At 39.0% G+C, this 17,182-nt stretch overlaps 1 protein-coding gene across 1 annotated transcript; it reads left to right on the top strand.

Moving 5' to 3' along the window:
• The first annotated feature begins 1,453 nt into the window (after positions 1-1,453).
• On the top strand, positions 1,454-10,182 carry LOC142209589 (potassium-transporting ATPase alpha chain 2-like). Its single transcript, XM_075278598.1, has 23 exons — positions 1,454-1,513; positions 2,338-2,466; positions 2,553-2,612; positions 3,035-3,238; positions 3,341-3,454; positions 3,530-3,664; positions 3,785-3,902; positions 4,333-4,601; positions 4,704-4,902; positions 5,010-5,119; positions 5,393-5,527; positions 5,644-5,827; positions 5,934-6,109; positions 6,194-6,330; positions 6,865-7,015; positions 7,106-7,274; positions 7,805-7,959; positions 8,355-8,478; positions 8,595-8,740; positions 9,403-9,536; positions 9,628-9,729; positions 9,848-9,939; positions 10,154-10,182. Exons 1-23 carry the CDS (start codon positions 1,502-1,504, stop codon positions 10,180-10,182), a joined length of 3,084 nt encoding a protein of 1,027 aa, XP_075134699.1. The 5' UTR covers positions 1,454-1,501.
• The last annotated feature ends 7,000 nt before the right edge of the window (positions 10,183-17,182 follow it).

Genomic DNA, 17,182 nt, shown 5'->3' with positions numbered 1-17,182 from the left:
TGCCTACATTTTGGGGCCAAATATTTATCTCCATTTTTGCACCAAATATCTGTCTCATAGTGAGCCAGAATTTTGTAGCTTCTTAAACCACGCATATTTATGAAGGTCCATACGACAGATTCATAAATATGTCTAAAACTACGAATGGAATTGCAAAGATAGACAATATTAATAAATGTGCCCCCATGTGTCATCCTCATCATTGTTTTGGGATAGACCCTGTAGTGATGTTGCAACTGCTTCCTTCGCATCCACAGGATGTAGTATGAAAACTAAGGCCACATGCAAAAGAACGTAGTTTTTTTCCATGATTGCAGATAAAAGTACGGTCCTGTTCATTTTTATGGGTCCGGACACATGACAGCAATTTATTCTGCTGTGTGTCTTTGCTGTATTGAAGGACCGCATATTATGTCACATGTCCTATTTTTGGTTGCATTTGTAGCACAGACCTTTGTAGCGAATCATACATATCAATGATTGCAGATGACATACTGATGCAACGCGTACATGTTATTTTGCGTCTAGGTGTTTGCAGACCGTAAATCCACTATGGTTGTGTGCAGGAGGCCTAATGTTAATCACACAGATTATTTCTAACTGAATAAATAAGCAAGCTCTGAAAATCATTATGGAGATCTGTCCATTATGTTTTCTCTGCCATATATCATTTGGAGGCGTATGGCCAGTCTTCCACAGAATTGTGCACCCCATCTTTGCTAGTGGAAGAGTGCTGTCTGTCCATATCCAATACTAGGACTAGGAATATTGGAATATGATTGATGAAGCAATTACTTCTGTGGATTTAGGTTTTTATTCTTAGGAGGCCATGCATACTACCAACTTGATTATTAGATTATTATTTCTATTTATTTATTTATTTATTTATTGATTTGTAAAGGAGGCCTATCACCACGAATATCACTCCTTAGAAATTTAGCAGAGGACCACTTTCAATACAATATGTGTGTGTGGGTACCTTACACATTCAAAACTGTATGTACAATGCTGCAAAGTTCTATATTGATATATATTGATATATATATATATATATATATATATATCTGTTGGCTGAGTAAATGTGAACCTTTTCAATATCAGTATTTGATGAATAATAATACCACCCAGCCAATTCAGCAGTGACTAGGCACCTTTTTAGTTCACAATTGTAAGCTCCATCAATCTTACCTTTTTTCTTCCCTGATGCACCTATGTGATCTGTAATTGTATAAGTTTGTGAAAAGACAAAGAATTACTGGTTTATCTGGAGCAAACCTGGTATAGCTAGATCTGCAGTGTATTGAACATGTTACCTGAAGGCGGTGATACGGGGAGGAGTCACACCATATATAAAGAAAGGATTTGCTTCTTCACAGGCACTAGCATCTTCCATCAATTCACTGCTAGGACTAAACAGTACAAGCCTTTCTCCTTCAGTGTCCTAGGACCATCTCAGAAGACTTTTCATTAAGAATATTAATTCAGAACATCACTTGACAGAATGTCTTCCCAGGTAAGCGCATTTCAGTTTTCTGGATAAGTGTGTTATTTTATTAAGATGCTTTGAGTTTCTAAAAGAAAACAAAAAGAAAAAGACAGTATATAATTATCTAGTTAATGTTACTATAATGTGAGTAAAATAAGTGTGTAATAGTGTGCAAGTGGTTTGTTCATATGCAAGTAAATTAAAGGTGGTCTATAGCTGCTGTGACAGATAAAAGTATAAGTGCATGAAAATATGTACACGTCTAATATCTGTACCTGTACAAACAGAATGCGTTACTTGTAAGAAAAAGTAGACTTTTTAATGTATAGTAACACATATTATAACTAGAAAGAAACGGAAAAATTATGTTTTCCTTATGCATACTGTAGGATGATAAATAAATAGATAAATAGTTTGGATTTGTTTTATATATCTTTATATAAAAAAAAAGTAAGATGATACCTGGATAGACAGATAGATAGATAGATAGATAGATAGATAGATAGCAGATAGATAGATAGATAGATAGATAGATAGATAGATAGATAGGAGATAGATAGATAGATAGATAGATAGATAGATAGATAGATAGATAGGAGATAGATAGATAGGAGATAGATAGATAGATAGATAGATAGGAGATAGATAGATAGATAGATAGATAGATAGATAGATAGATAGATAGATAGGAGATAGATAGATAGATAGATAGATAGATAGATAGATAGATAGATAGGAGATAGATAGATAGATAGATAGATAGATACTTTTAATGTAAACATAGTAAATATTATTTTGTAATGATAATATCCTGACTTTTTTCTATTGTGTGTTCACTTCTTTTTCTACAGGAACCACCTGATGTTCACGCCATCCCCATTACTGAAAAAGTGGTAGAGAAACCCAAGGACAGCGCATTCCCTGGACTTAAAGGAAAGAAAAATAAGAAAGTAGAAAACTTAAAAAAGGAGCTGGAGATTGTAAGTGACAGACAGTAAAAATGAGATGGATAATATAAGCTGTAGATATAGTGTGGTATGGTACTGACTACATTTTATTTTTGTAGAATGACCACAAGTTAACTATCGAAGAACTGGAAAAGAAATATTCAGTAGATATCAAAAAGGTATGTCTTAAGGAGGATAGTCCGGTTTCTGAGTTACTAGAGGGATCAATCATCTTATTTATTAGCTTATGCAAAGAGAACCATTTCTTACTCTGGAAGATCCAGCATGGCCAGATTTTACAAAGCCACCCCATTGACTTTATTGGAAACTGTGTAATAATTGATTTCTCCTTTGGGGATCCTGCAAGGGTATTGCATACTGGCTGGTGGGTTTCCCTACAGAATATAACTTGAGGCCGGGGCCCCACATTGTGAAAACACCATAATTTGGCTGTGGTGTTTTTCAGTTGGAAAGTGGATAGGATTCTGGCTAATGCTATGCATACATTGCAGTGGGAATGCAGCATGTTAATTATACCTACAGAAACACTGGCATTTTCTGTATACCAACAATTTAACAAATTATGTTTTTTTCCCCCAAGGGTTTGACCACTGCAACTGCCGAGGAATATCTCACCCGGGATGGACCAAATAAGCTAACTCCTCCAAAAGGCACCCCTGAGATTGTCAAATTTTTGTTGTTAATGGCGGGTGGTTTCTCCATTGTTTTCTGGATTTCATCAGCATTGTGCTTTCTTGCATATGGCCTTCAAGCTGCACAGGACCCAAATGTTGCTAAAGACAATGTAAGAAAACCAGTGGATTAAGCTGGTGTAGATTATTAGGCTGAATATGATGACTACTTTGATTGCATCATTTATTAAATTGAAAATCCTCTATATCTTCAGCTCTGGTTGGCCATTATCCTGATCGCAGTGGTGGTGATGACAGCCTTGTTTGCTTATTACCAAGAAGCTAAAAGTACCAACATTATGGCTGGCTTTAAGAACATGGTGCCTCAGGTAAGAAGCGTTGCCAAAAAAGTTCTGAACTTACACTGAGATGTGTTTCTAATACGTCTTTTTTTGTCGCTTTAGCAAGCCTTGGTTCTTCGGGACGGAAAACGTATTGAGATGATAGCAGAGAAACTTGTTGCAGGGGATATTGTCTACATTAAAGGTGGTGATAAAATTCCAGCTGATATACGTTTGCTGGAAAGCCATGGTTGCAAGGTGAGGAATGTGAAAAGACATTTTTACATGAAATATATTTAGCAATATTGGTAACAGTTTGAAAAAATCTCGAAAGATGTTGTTAAGTCATGAGAATAACCTAATATTTTTGATGTGAAGGTGGACAATTCATCCCTTACTGGTGAATCAGAGCCACAATCTCGTGGCGTTGAGTGTACAGATGAAAACCCTCTAGAAACCAAGAACCTGGGCTTCTATTCTACAACCTGCTTGGAAGGTGAGCTAATTCAATATTTCAAAGTTTCCTAATCACAGTATAGCCTTCAATGTGGCAACACTTAAAAGTATATTCCCAGGTAGTTTATGTTAATTCAGAGATTTTTTTTCCTATATACATTGTCTGCTATGTGAAATTATTTGTCCCATTGTTTACACATCATTTTAAAAGCAGCTGTCCTGTATCTGATAACACAGGTTGGAGGATGGATCACTGCTCTCTGGGGGTGGGGTGGGGGGGCTGAGTTCTCTGGCTGTTTATCTGTGCTGTGTGGACAATTAGTTCAGATAAGTGCAGTTTGCTGATAAATTAGATTTATCAGCAAAGATAATATTGAGTTTACTGCAAGTCTGTGTAAGCTACATACTAGCGCCAGGGTCTCTGTCGCTCTCTATCTCTCCTGTTATAATAAATTATGTTTGCTTTACAGGGACAGCATGTGGTATAGTAATTAACACAGGTGACCGTACAGTCATTGGACGTATTGCATCACTGGCTTCACAAGTCGGGAACCAAAAGACACCCATTGCCTTGGAGATTGAGCACTTTGTGCACCTGATCAGTGGGCTTGCAGTAGGCGTTGGCATAATTTTCTTCATTATCTCTGTTGCTATGGGATATAATGCCCTCAATGCTGTTATCTTTTGCATTGGCATTGTGGTAGCCTATGTGCCTGAGGGACTATTGGCAACTGTAACGGTAAGTAGAATATGTTAATGAGCAAATTAATATGCTAATACTTTCGTCAACAAACCCTTTGCAATACTGTTTGTCTTAACTAATACCATGTGTACCCAATAGGTTTGTCTATCCCTTACTGCAAAGCGTATGGCAAAGAAAAATTGCCTAGTGAAAAATCTGGAAGCTGTCGAGACACTTGGGTCCACTTCAGTCATTTGTTCTGACAAGACTGGAACTCTCACCCAAAACCGAATGACAGTGGCACACTTGTGGTTTGATAATATGATCCACAGTGCAGATACCAGTGAAGATCAGACAGGTAAGGACCCTTGAATCTCTTATAATCGCATGGTATATAATATTGCCTTCAGACAACACACTAATATTGCATTAAGTAGATAACTATTGTTAATTGTCTCTCTGCAGGTGAACCATTTGATATGGATTCTGACACTTGGAAAGCTCTTGGTCAAATTGCCACACTATGTAACCGAGCAGAATTTTGTGCTGATCAGGAAGGAGTGGCCATCAACAAGGTAACATTTTCTTTAAACACATTAGACTTATATAAAAAGGGACTAAATAGATTGTCTGATGAAGTGTCTGATGAAGGAAGCCTTTGTACATATGCCCTGTAAGGGCACCTAATAGAAGGTGGGCACCTTGCTTAGAACAACAACTCCAAGTCACTGTGTAATGTTAGCTTTCTGCCAAGAATCTGGAGAATATAAGATACCAGACCCCACCAGAGATCAAAATAAAATTGCATTATAAAAGTTTGGTATCTTATTTATTTTCTTTTTCTGCAGAGAACCGTCAATGGGGATGCCTCAGAAGCAGCTTTATTAAAATTCACAGAAAATGTTTTGGGTGATGTCATGAGTGAAAGAGCAAAGCATAAAAAACTAATGGAAATTCCATTTAATTCCAGCAACAAATACCAGGTAATTGATGGACCCTGTTGTACTTGTACAACCTGTGGTATTATTGTGAGAAACTGATTTCTTAGATGTCTGTCTCTTACTTTTCATTCCTTGATGTCTGTTCCCTCACTTTTTAGGTTTCCATTCATAACCTAGACGAGACTAATTACATCCTAGTAATGAAAGGTGCACCGGAACGTATCTTAGATAGATGTAGCACTATCATGATAGACGGAGAGGAAAGGCCACTGGATGATGAAATGAAACAGAACTTTCAGGAAGCATATATGGCCTTGGGGAGTATGGGAGAAAGAGTCCTTGGTAAGTATATGCAACTTAATATTCAGAAAATCTCTGTACCAACTACATTGAATGTTTCCTTTTGGTCAAAAGAATACTGTTTCTTATGTGTCTGTTTCCTCCTCAGGTTTTTGTCAAAAGATTCTTTCTCCACCTGAGTATGGATCTTGTTACCCTTTTGATGCAGAAAAAGGAAATTTTCCTCTAGATAAATTAAACTTTGTTGGCCTCATCTCCATGATTGACCCTCCTCGTTCTACTGTTCCTGATGCAGTCATGAAGTGCCGTAGTTCAGGCATTAAGGTTAATATCTCCAAACATTGGTCAATGTAATATCCAAGATTGCTAATAAGCAAAACATTACCTAATCTGTATTATTTATGGCAGGTTATTATGGTAACGGGAGACCATCCAATCACAGCCAAAGCAATTGCAAAAAATGTCGGCATTATCTCAAGCACTAGTGAGACAGTGGAAGATATTGCCACCAGACTTGGAGTCCCTGTTGAAAGAGTTAATCCTAGGTCAGTAAAAGACATTATTGGACAAATTGTTCTTAATAACATGGTTATTTATCTTTTTGAAATTGATGTTCTAGCCATAGCACAGGATATTAATTTTATATTGGCAGGGGTTCAACTGTGGTGGCCCCCCAGATCTGCTGATTCCCTGTGCCAACATGAGTTACTTTAAATAGCAACCATAGCGAGTACTGCATCTGTTTTCTTGTTTAGGTCTATCTGGAAGGGAGGTCCCAGCAGTTAGGCCCCTAAAATTGATGTCTTATCTTATGGGGCTCACAAAGCTATATGTTATTTTTATTAAATCCTTTTACTCATTAAGCAAAAAAACATATACCCTACTGTGCTTGCTCACTTCATGTATCCACTGCAACACTGCCCAAGAGCATAATGCCCCCGACTCTATTTACAATGTACACAGAACCTATATATTGTACATACACTCTTTCCCGACTACTGCAGCCATGACACATACTGTCAAAGCCCCTCTAATCTACAGTGCAAATTTTCTTATAATATTGACTGGTTCAATTGTAGGGATGCCTGTGCTGCCGTAGTGAATGGGGGTGAAATCATTGACATGAGCTCCAATGAACTGGATGACATCCTGAGCCATCACACTGAAATTGTGTTTGCCCGGACCTCTCCCCAACAAAAACTTCTCATTGTTGAAGGTTGTCAAAGATTGGTAAGTTACATTATAATCTCAAAGCAAAAAATGTAATTCAAGGTTGACTCTGAGGTAGATATAAGAATATATTACATCTAAAATTTTCAGGGTGCCATTGTAGCTGTGACTGGAGATGGTGTGAATGATTCCCCTGCACTGAAGAAAGCTGATATTGGCGTTGCAATGGGTATTGCTGGCTCTGATGCTGCCAAACATGCTGCTGATATGATTCTTCTGGATGACAACTTTGCTTCTATTGTGACTGGAGTGGAAGAAGGTAAATTGACTGCTCTTGCAATAGAAACTTCACGACTACCCAAGGAGCCCCACAAGGATCATTCATTTTTTGGAATTTATGTTTTAATAATGCGCTTTGTGTCAAACCAAGCAATACCATTCCCAAAATATAAGGCATCATTTTTGTAGTGTACTAACACTCGAAATTACTATAGATTTTACTATGAAAGTAAAAACAAGAAAAACCTGTCTTCTGTGGCTCCCAGTTTTAGCATGCTTTCTATATTCTACAGAAGTAATGATGTAGACCTCTTACATGGTTTACTAGCAGATTTTATTTCCTCCTGTTACCTTCATTTTTGCTAGATACATAGCTGAAGGGTTTGGTTTTGGCAAGACCTGGGGCTACGTATATTTAGTTTTCTATTACAGAAGAATGACAGAATACTCCTTTTGGAGTAGGAGGAAAAAGGCTGCACTTCTGGGGGGCATACGGACAAATTTTATATATGTATTTCTACAAATGTTATCATTTGTGGGCTAAAACTTATTAATGTTATTCTCCTGCAGGACGTTTGATATTTGACAATCTGAAGAAGTCCATTTCATACACAGTGACCAAGAATATTCCGGAGATGATTCCTTTCATGGTTTATGTGATCATTAGCTGTCCCTTGCCTTTAGGAACCATCACTATCCTCTTTATAGAGCTGGGAACTGATATTGTAAGTTGATATAATAGAACAGACTTGTGCATTTCATACACTGATACACTAAGCATGTCAGTGGCAGACACAAACTGTTACAAGCCCCTGTGCAAGAACAATTATGGTGCCTCTTGTTTTTCAGTATCTTAACACTGAGTACCATTTCTCTAGCAAAACACCAAGAAGTTCATAAGCTTAGGCATTTACACGCAATCTAGTACAGAGTAGAAAGCTACTGGTAACGTGCTAGGGTCCCCAAATTACTGCGCCATTATGCAGCTGCACAAGTTGCACCCATGGTATGTCCGCCCCGATGAATGTACAAGTCTATCTTAAGCTGATGTCAAGGGAAGGTATATCATTTAAAACTGATAAACTTTCTAAAGTCACCATTTTTCTCTGATTCTCTACAGATCCCTTCAATTGCTTTAGCGTATGAAAAAGCCGAAAATGATATCATGACCAGAAAGCCACGTAACCCACACAAAGAGCGACTTGTAAACATGCAACTGCTGTCATATTCCTACTTTCACATTGGTATGAATTTTCTTCCTTTACTAAGCTAAAGTTTCAATTGTCAAGTCAAATGACTACAAAAATAAAATCATCCCATAATAAGAGACTTATATGTGTTTGTTTAATCTGCCCTGCAGCTGCAATGGAGACCTACTCCGGGTTTGTGAACTATTTCACTGTCATGGCTCAACAAGGATTCCTTCCAGTTACAGTTATTGGACTCAGAATCAACTGGGAAGACAAAAATGTCAATGAGCTGGAAGACAGTTATGGCCAGGAATGGGTAAGCATATGGAATAAGAAAATTGGGCCCATTAGGAGTAGACTTTCATATTTAGGATAGCTGAAGTTGAGTAAGTAGTTAGTTGATAGAATTTAGTAGTCTTTAAACTGTGGTTCTGCAACTATTGCAGAACTACCGTGCAGCTCCACATACCTGAAATATTGTTGTATGTATCCTATACAGTAGAGGTGTACCTAAGAGTTTATTGGTTGAGCCAGTGCTGCCAGTGCTGGGTTCCAAGTTGGTGCCATCAAGCTACGTAGCTTTGGTTAGAAGCAGTACCTGGACCTTTGCACTGTGTGAAGGAAAGTCAAGTTATGCTGCTGCTGTACAATATTATTTCTCTGGTTTTCCATAGAATCATCTTACATCTGTTTCTGGACTGTTTTATCAGTGGACATTGTCCTTACTTTTTAATGAGCAATACTAGTCCTTCCCAACACACTTGGTGGTCCATTTTCTCCACAATTGATGCTCCGCAGTAACCTAAAATTACGCCTTGCTAGGGTAAAGGGTAGTATATCTAAAACATGAATTATTACTTCAGGTTCAGCATAGTCACAAGTGTCTAGCTACTTTACATATTTGTCAATGCTATCATAGGTAAAATCTGTTTGCGTTTTAAACAAAGTAACCTGTATGACATTGTCTTTGCTTTATAGACATATTACCAGCGTCTCGAACAGGAGTGGTACTGCTACTCTGCTTTCTTTATTAGTATTGTGGTCTGCCAGATGATGAACACAATCATCCGAAAAACAAGAAGGAATACTCTACTAAACAGCAATTTCTTCAAGTGAGTTATAGAGGCAGGAGGAGGTACACAATAATGATAAGGCATAAACATCTAGCATTTACTTGATTTGCACTATTTTTTATTTTCACAGGAACAAAATCATTTTCGTGGGCATACTCTCACAAATAGTTATTGGGGTGGTCCTCTGTTATGTCCCCGGACTGAACATGGGCTTGCACTTCATGCCCATTAGGTAAGCATTAGCATAAAAAGTGTCAATAGTAATAGTAAACACCCTATCTAGTTCAACAGTCCTGTTATTTCACATATGAACTGAAACTAATGTTTAACTTCTGAATTATTTTTAATAGAATCCAATACTGGTTTGTTGGGATCGAGTATACATTTCTCATCTTGGTTTATGATGAAATTCGAAGGTATCTCATAAGAAAATTTCCTGGCAGTAAGTATCTGAAACACAAAAATTTGTGCCATATCATTATAGACCATGGTATATGAATGTGTGTCCATAAGCCTATATAAAATATTAGATATTGCAGTATCGTTCAACAGCCATGGTCTGTCTCAGTGTAGAAATATGAAGATTTTATAATGGTGAAGACCACATACATGAACTTCTGAATGTAAAATTGATTGTGAATTTCTTTTTTTTCTAGGTTGGGTGGAAAAGGAACTTTATTACTAAAGGTCCATCATACGTGCCAAATTGATTCCTCATTATTGAACCAATGATTTCAACTGCCATTTCCTATACCTTCCTGTACATATTGTATAATTGTAATGTACATAATGTAAATATAAATAAATTTATTTAAAAAGAAGTTTTTGATGTGTTGTTTTTATTTTGCAAAAATAGTCAACACCATCCAGTCTAGCTGGTATAGTGTTAGTAATAATAATACGAATAATAACAGCGCCTCTGCTAAACTGAACTACATTTTCCAAGGCCTAATTAAATGTCTGTGCTATTGTACCCACTTGTGTCCCACACACATGAAAGTGGCCATCATAGCTGGTGTGTGCAGGGAGCACTGTGAATTATAGAATACAGTGGTTAAAAGCAGAATAAGAGGTAGAATACAATAGCATAAGTGGCAGGATACAGTGCTAAAAAGAAGATTAAGAGGCAGAATACAGCAGCATTAATCACAGCAGTATAAGAGCAGAGAAAGAGGGTGGCATAGTTGCCTTGCAGCGCTAGGGTCCTGGGTTTCTGATCAATGGCAACATCTGTATGGAGTTTATATGTCTCCACTGTCTTTGTGTGGGTTTCCTCCCAGATTCAAAAGTATACTGATAGATAAATGTGTTTGTCTTGGGAGAATTAATTTATTTGCACATCAAACACTCACCAAGAGCCAAAAAGATTTTATACAATATGAAAAATAATCATTTATTCATGCATCACATAATACAAAAATTCATAGAAACGTCGAACAATTACAACAACACAATAACAAGATGTGCAGGAGGATGTAAACCACCATAGAAACAGCCCCTGGAGGCACACGAAGGGAAATACAAACAGGGAAAACATCACACTAATAATGAAAAATAAAGTAACCCGCATTATACCAGTTATAACAAATCCGTGCTATAATAATAATAATGATAAGACACAATTGGAGCAGAAAATAAGAGCTAAGAATAAGCTGCATCTTCATGAGCAAAGCATGATATGAGCACTAAGCATCATACTTAATAATGGCAGCAGAAATGAATATCGCTTCTATGAATGCAATAAATATATATACATTATTAAAAAGACAACACCAGCAATATACAGTTGGAACCAGTAGTTTATATACACTATGTAAAAAGACACATGTGCATGTTTTTCTTGCATGACATGAAATCAGAATAAACCTTTCCCGTTTTAGGTCAATTAGGATTACCAAAATTATTTATATTTGCCAAATGCCAGAAGAATTAGAGAGAGAGAATTTTTTAAGGAATTTTTATTACTTTCTGTAAAGTCAAAAGTTTACATACATTTCATTAATATTTGGTTGCCCTTAAACTGTATGACTTGGGCCAAATGTTTTGGATATGGTGATCTCAGGCTTCTGCAAGCTTTTGTCTTTTTTCCTCCAAATGTATCGATGGCCATTATGACCAAACAGTTCAATTTTAGTGTTGTCAGACCGCAGATGTCTCAAAAATTTAATGTCTTTGTCCCTGTGTGTATTTGTGTATGTAAACTTCTGGTTTCAACTGGAAGTACTAAAATACCATATATAGTACTAGAAATAGTATTCAGTATAGATACTAAAATACCATATACAGTATAAGGCTGAAGCCCCACATTCAGTGGCGTAACTAGGAATGGCAGGGCCCCATGGCGAACTTTTGACATGGGGCCCCCCCGACACCGAAGATCTCCATCGAGTCCCTCCTACGCATTCCTGCGCGCTCTATTATGACCAATAGTGGACCCGCACCCGCTGACCGCTATACCAGGACCATTGTGGATAAAAAATCTGGTCATGTGCATTACAATTTAGTAACTCCATGTGCCTCATATTAATAGCAGTTAACCCCATCATGTCCCTCACATTAACCCTTGTGTACCTCACATAAGAGTTACTGATATGTGAGAGACATGGAGGTAATAATAAAGTATCTTCATTATTATTACCCCTAAGCTTTTTTTGTTGCAGATTTCCTGCAGTTTTTTGAAAGCCAGGAGTGGATTGAGCAGAAGGAATAAGGAAGTATAAGAACTTACTATATATTTCTCATTGCTTTATAGCCTTTCTTGACTTTGGCTCAAAAACTGCAACAAAATCTGCAACAAAAAAAAGCTATGTTTCTGCAATATGGGGCCCCAGCCTAATACGGGAAATAATATTAAACCTTAAATGAGCAATATATATCACAGCTATACAATAAAATAAATTAAACCCAGCCTAAAGGGCAATAATAAAGCCACTAACTACCAAATACCAAAGAAAGATAATGTAGAAAAAATATATATTGTAAGCCGATGGCTGGTCAGGTAATGGAGGGGGTGTACATCTCACCCAGACTATTCAGGTGGGTGAGATGAGAAACTCCAGAAAGAATGGTTCTCAGCAGATAATTCTGTCTGCTGAGTGTTATTTCAAAGTTCTGTTTACTGGGATGGATCTCTAGGAATTGCAGGTAGGTTGGTAGTGGGACCTGTCATTCCACCCCCTCCAGTCCACACTTTGGGGATGTTCCAGCATTGACTCAGAGAGTCAGCTGCAGAGAGTCTGCTCATCAAGTGGGCTTAAGAAGTCAGCTCAAACAGCAGACTTTTGGAAGAGCTTGGCTGGAAAGTCAACAGAGAGGTCATATTTTTAGAGCTGTGTCCTGAATTATTCTACTGGCTTTTGATTTCTGTGACTTTAGGTGAAGTAACCTATTCTATGTTTAGTTAGAACCTAGCCGGGCAGGTATTTATTTTTGTATTGTTTCCTTTTGTTGCTGCACTATCTTTTTGAATGAAAATAAACTCTACCTTTGTTTTGGACTAAAGAATCTGGACTTGTGTGTCTATGCCACCCCACCTAGCAACTCCAGACCCTGACAATATATATATATATATATATATATATATATATATATATATATATACTCACCGGCCACTTTATTAGGTACACCTGTCCAACTGCTCGTTAACACTTAATTTCTAATCAGCCAATCACATGGCGGCAACTCAGTGCATTTAGGCATGTAGACATGGTCAAGACAATCTCCTGCAGTTCAAACCGAGCATCAGTATGTGGAAGAAAGGTGATTTGAGTGCCTTTGAACGTGGCATGGTTGTTGGTGCCAGAAGGGCTGGTCTGAGTATTTCAGAAACTGCTGATCTACTGGGATTTTCACGCACAACCATCTCTAGGGTTTACAGAGAATGGTCTGAAAAAGAAAAAACATCCAGTGAACGGCAGTTCTGTGGGCGGAAATGCGTTGTTGATGCCAGAGGTCAGAGGAGAATGGCCAGACTGGTTCGAGCTGATAGAAAGGCAACAGTGACTCAAATAGCCACCCGTTACAACCAAGGTAGCCAGAAGAGCATCTCTGAACGCACAGTACGTCGAACTTTGAGGCAGATGGGCTACAGCAGCAGAAGACCACACCGGGTGCCACTCCTTTCAGCTAAGAACAGGAAACTGAGGCTACAATTTGCACAAGCTCATCGAAATTGGACAATTGAAGATTGGAAAAACGTTGCCTGGTCTGATGAGTCTCAATTTCTGCTGCGACATTCGGATGGTAGGGTCAGAATTTGGCGTCAACAACATGAAAGCATGGATCCATCCTGCCTTGTATCAACGGTTCAGGCTGGTGGTGGTGGTGTCATGGTGTGGGGAATATTTTCTTGCCACTCTTTGGGCCCCTTGGTACCAATTGAGCATCGTTGCAACGCCAAAGCCTACCTGAGTATTGTTGCTGACCATGTCCATCCCTTTATGACCACAATGTACCCAACATCTGATGGCTACTTTCAGCAGGATAATGCGCCATGTCATAAAGCTGGAATCATCTCAGACTGGTTTCTTGAACATGACAATGAGTTCACTGTACTCCAATGGCCTCCACAGTCACCAGATCTCAATCCAATAGAGCATCTTTGGGATGTGGTGGAACGGGAGATTCGCATCATGGATGTGCAGCCGACAAATCTGCGGCAACTGTGTGATGCCATCATGTCAATATGGACCAAAACCTCTGAGGAATGCTTCCAGCACCTTGTTGAATCTATGCCACAAAGAATTGAGGCAGTTCTGAAGGCAAAAGGGGGTCCAACCCGTTACTAGCATAGTGTACCTAATAAAGTGGCTGGTGAGTGTATATATATATATATATATATATATATATATATATATATATATATAATGAAAAAAGTTCTGTGACAGCATTCAAGATACTAGGGATAAAACCTCTCCCTTAGTTGCACAGAAGAACCCCATCTCCCACTTGGGGCTACTTACAAAGAAGAAAAGCTATCTAGTCCCCACAACCATATAAAGCATAATAGGAATTTTCTTCATTCAAACAATAGTAACACACACTATTATCATACTTCCCAACTTTAAAAAGGTAGAAAGGGGGACAGAAAGTGCAGCACACTATTCAAATTTAGCTCCATCCACTTCTGCGTTGACTATGCCCATTCTCATCCATTTTTCTATGTGCCCCCACACAGTACAATCCTCCTATATTCACCCTAACGTTATATGCTCCCGCACTATAATGTTTCCCCCCAATTGCCCCACAGTATGAAGAAACTAGAGGAGGACATTAAACTGGGACAACTGGAGGAAGACATTAGACCCTGGGGTTAGTTGGATGGGGACATTAAACTGGGGCACGTGGAGGGGGACATTAAACTGTTGAGGTATCAGGAGGAATATATTAAACTAGGGGCAACTAGAGGCAGATACGTCCCCCTCCAGAACCCACATAGTATAATGTCCTCTTCCAGTTGCCCCCAGTTTAATGTCCCCTTCCAAATTTGCCCCAGTTAAATGTCCCTGTACAGTAAATCCTGCTGTTTAATATCCCCTTTCAGCTGCCCCCAGTTTAATGTTCCTCTTCATTTCCCCCTAGTTTAATTCCCCCTCCATCTGCCTTAATTTTAATGCTCCCCCTCCATCTTCCCCTAGTTTAATGCCCCCTCCATCTGCCCTCATTTGAATGCTTCCCTCCCTCTGTCCCCCAGTTTAATGTCCCCCTTCAGCTGAACCCCAGTTTAATGTCCCCCTTCATCTTCCCCCCTATTTTAATGTTCCTCTTCATCTCCTCTCAGTATAATGTCTCCCCTACAACTGCCTCCAGTTTAATATAATAAAACACTGATACTTACCTATCCTCGCTCCCCTGCTGCTCTGTGCAGTCACATGTCCGGAACTGTTCAGGGAGCTGCAGGTGCGATGTGAGTGACGTCATCATGTAGTGCCTGCAGCTCCCAGGACCAAAGCACACCAGAATGTGCTTCAGGCAGAGTGGTGAAGCAGGAGCTGTCTGAGAATGGCTCCTGCTTCACTATTGTATTTCACTCATCTTCGTCCTCCGGATGCAGATTATTTGATACCAGGACATACCTCCCACCGATTGGGACATGACTGGGAATCTGGGACTGTCCCACTGAATCTGGGATGCCGGGATGGTTGGGAGATATGCTTTTATGCTTTATATGGTTGCTGGTGGACTGGACTGCTATATTCTGGGGTTGCTAGGTGGGGTTGCATAGACACACAAGTCCAGTTTCTTTAGTCCAAAACAAAGGTAGAGTTTATTTTCACTCAAAAATATAGTGCAGCAACAAGAGGAAAACAATACAAAGATAAATACCTTCCTGGCTAGACTCTAACTGAACATAGAATAGGTTATCTCACCTAGAGTAACAGAAATCCAAATTTAGTAGAATCATTCAGGACACAGCTCCAAAAATATGACCTCTCTCTTTGGCTCTCCAGCCAAACTCTGCCAAAGTGTTGCTGCTGGAGCAACTTCTTAAGCCTCCTTGACGAGGAGACTCTCTGCAGCTGAGTCGCTGCCGGAACATCCCCAAAGTGTGGACTGGAGGAGGGGTGGAATGACAGGTCCCACTACCAATTCTATCTGCCATTCCTAAAAATGCAGCCCAGTAACTGGAACGTTGAAATAACCCTCAGCAGACAATAGTTATCTGCTGAGAAATGTTTTTTTCTGGAGATTTCTCATCTCACCCACCTTAGTAGTCTGGGTGAGATGTACACCCCTTCCATTACCTGACCAGCCATCGGCTTACAATATATATATATGTATGAAAAGTGAAAAAGTGAAACTACAGTGGTGAAAAAGAAACCAATAGTGCAGAGTGCAAGGTGCTGCATGCCAACTAAAAAGTGAAAAAAATCATGAAATAACAATACAAACTAAATATAAACAAAGATATCAACACCACTGCAAAAACATCAAAATTCTTTGTAACATCTTTGCCCATCCGGGCTTTGGCGTCATCATCCGGCCGCATGCTGCGGCGCAGGAGATGTGTTCGGTTGTGATTTATTCCGTTGGTTTCTCTGAACACTGCCCTATTCTTTCACCTTGGTAATTGATTTTCCACCACACCCATCTCCTTCACCTTCAGTTTTCTCGGCTCCTCTAATGGTTAATCTGGCCTTGCCCTGTGATTGACAGCCTGCCTTCCTGTCAACTCCATGGGCGGGTTTTTCTTCCCTATTTAGCCTTGGCTCCCATTCACACTAGTGCTTGCTATTGCCGTGTGCATACTTGCTCTTTACTGTCCCTGTTTTTGCTTACACTATTATCCTTGACCTTTGGCTTTCCTCACTGACTATTCTTTGGACTCCGATTTGGCACTGCATCGCTCGATTGTTACCGATCCTTGGCTAGCTGACCTCCCGTTGTTGTTCATCTTGTCTGCGTTTTGTGTTTCACATATTCAGGGAGGGAACATCTTCGTGGTTGCCGCCTATTACGTAGGATAGGGCCTGGCAATAGGAAGGGACAGTTGAGGGCGTCAGCTTAGGGCTCACTGTCTCTTGTGTCCCATCCCCGGGTTCCCTAACACTGTCTAACATTCTTAAACAAAAAAAGAAAAAACATCAAAATTCATCAATAATTAAATAAGTGATCAATGTGTTAAATAAGATAGGCATGGTAAAAACAATCTCTCTATATTATAAAATTAATTTCTGTCTGTGTGT

The sequence above is a fragment of the Leptodactylus fuscus genome, chromosome 6 (genome assembly GCF_031893055.1).
Source record: "Leptodactylus fuscus isolate aLepFus1 chromosome 6, aLepFus1.hap2, whole genome shotgun sequence".
NCBI classification, from domain to species: domain Eukaryota; kingdom Metazoa; phylum Chordata; class Amphibia; order Anura; family Leptodactylidae; genus Leptodactylus; species Leptodactylus fuscus.
The sequence above is the reverse complement of the archived record's forward strand: the minus strand, read 5'-3'. Positions and strand labels throughout refer to the sequence as shown.

Bases quoted from the DNA above. Each gene is read 5' to 3' on its own strand.
- LOC142209589 (XM_075278598.1), top strand. The intron at 6,110-6,193 runs GTTAATATCTCC...TATTTATGGCAG, and splicing joins GCCGTAGTTCAGGCATTAAG to GTTATTATGGTAACGGGAGA. The intron at 7,016-7,105 runs GTAAGTTACATT...TAAAATTTTCAG, and splicing joins TTGAAGGTTGTCAAAGATTG to GGTGCCATTGTAGCTGTGAC.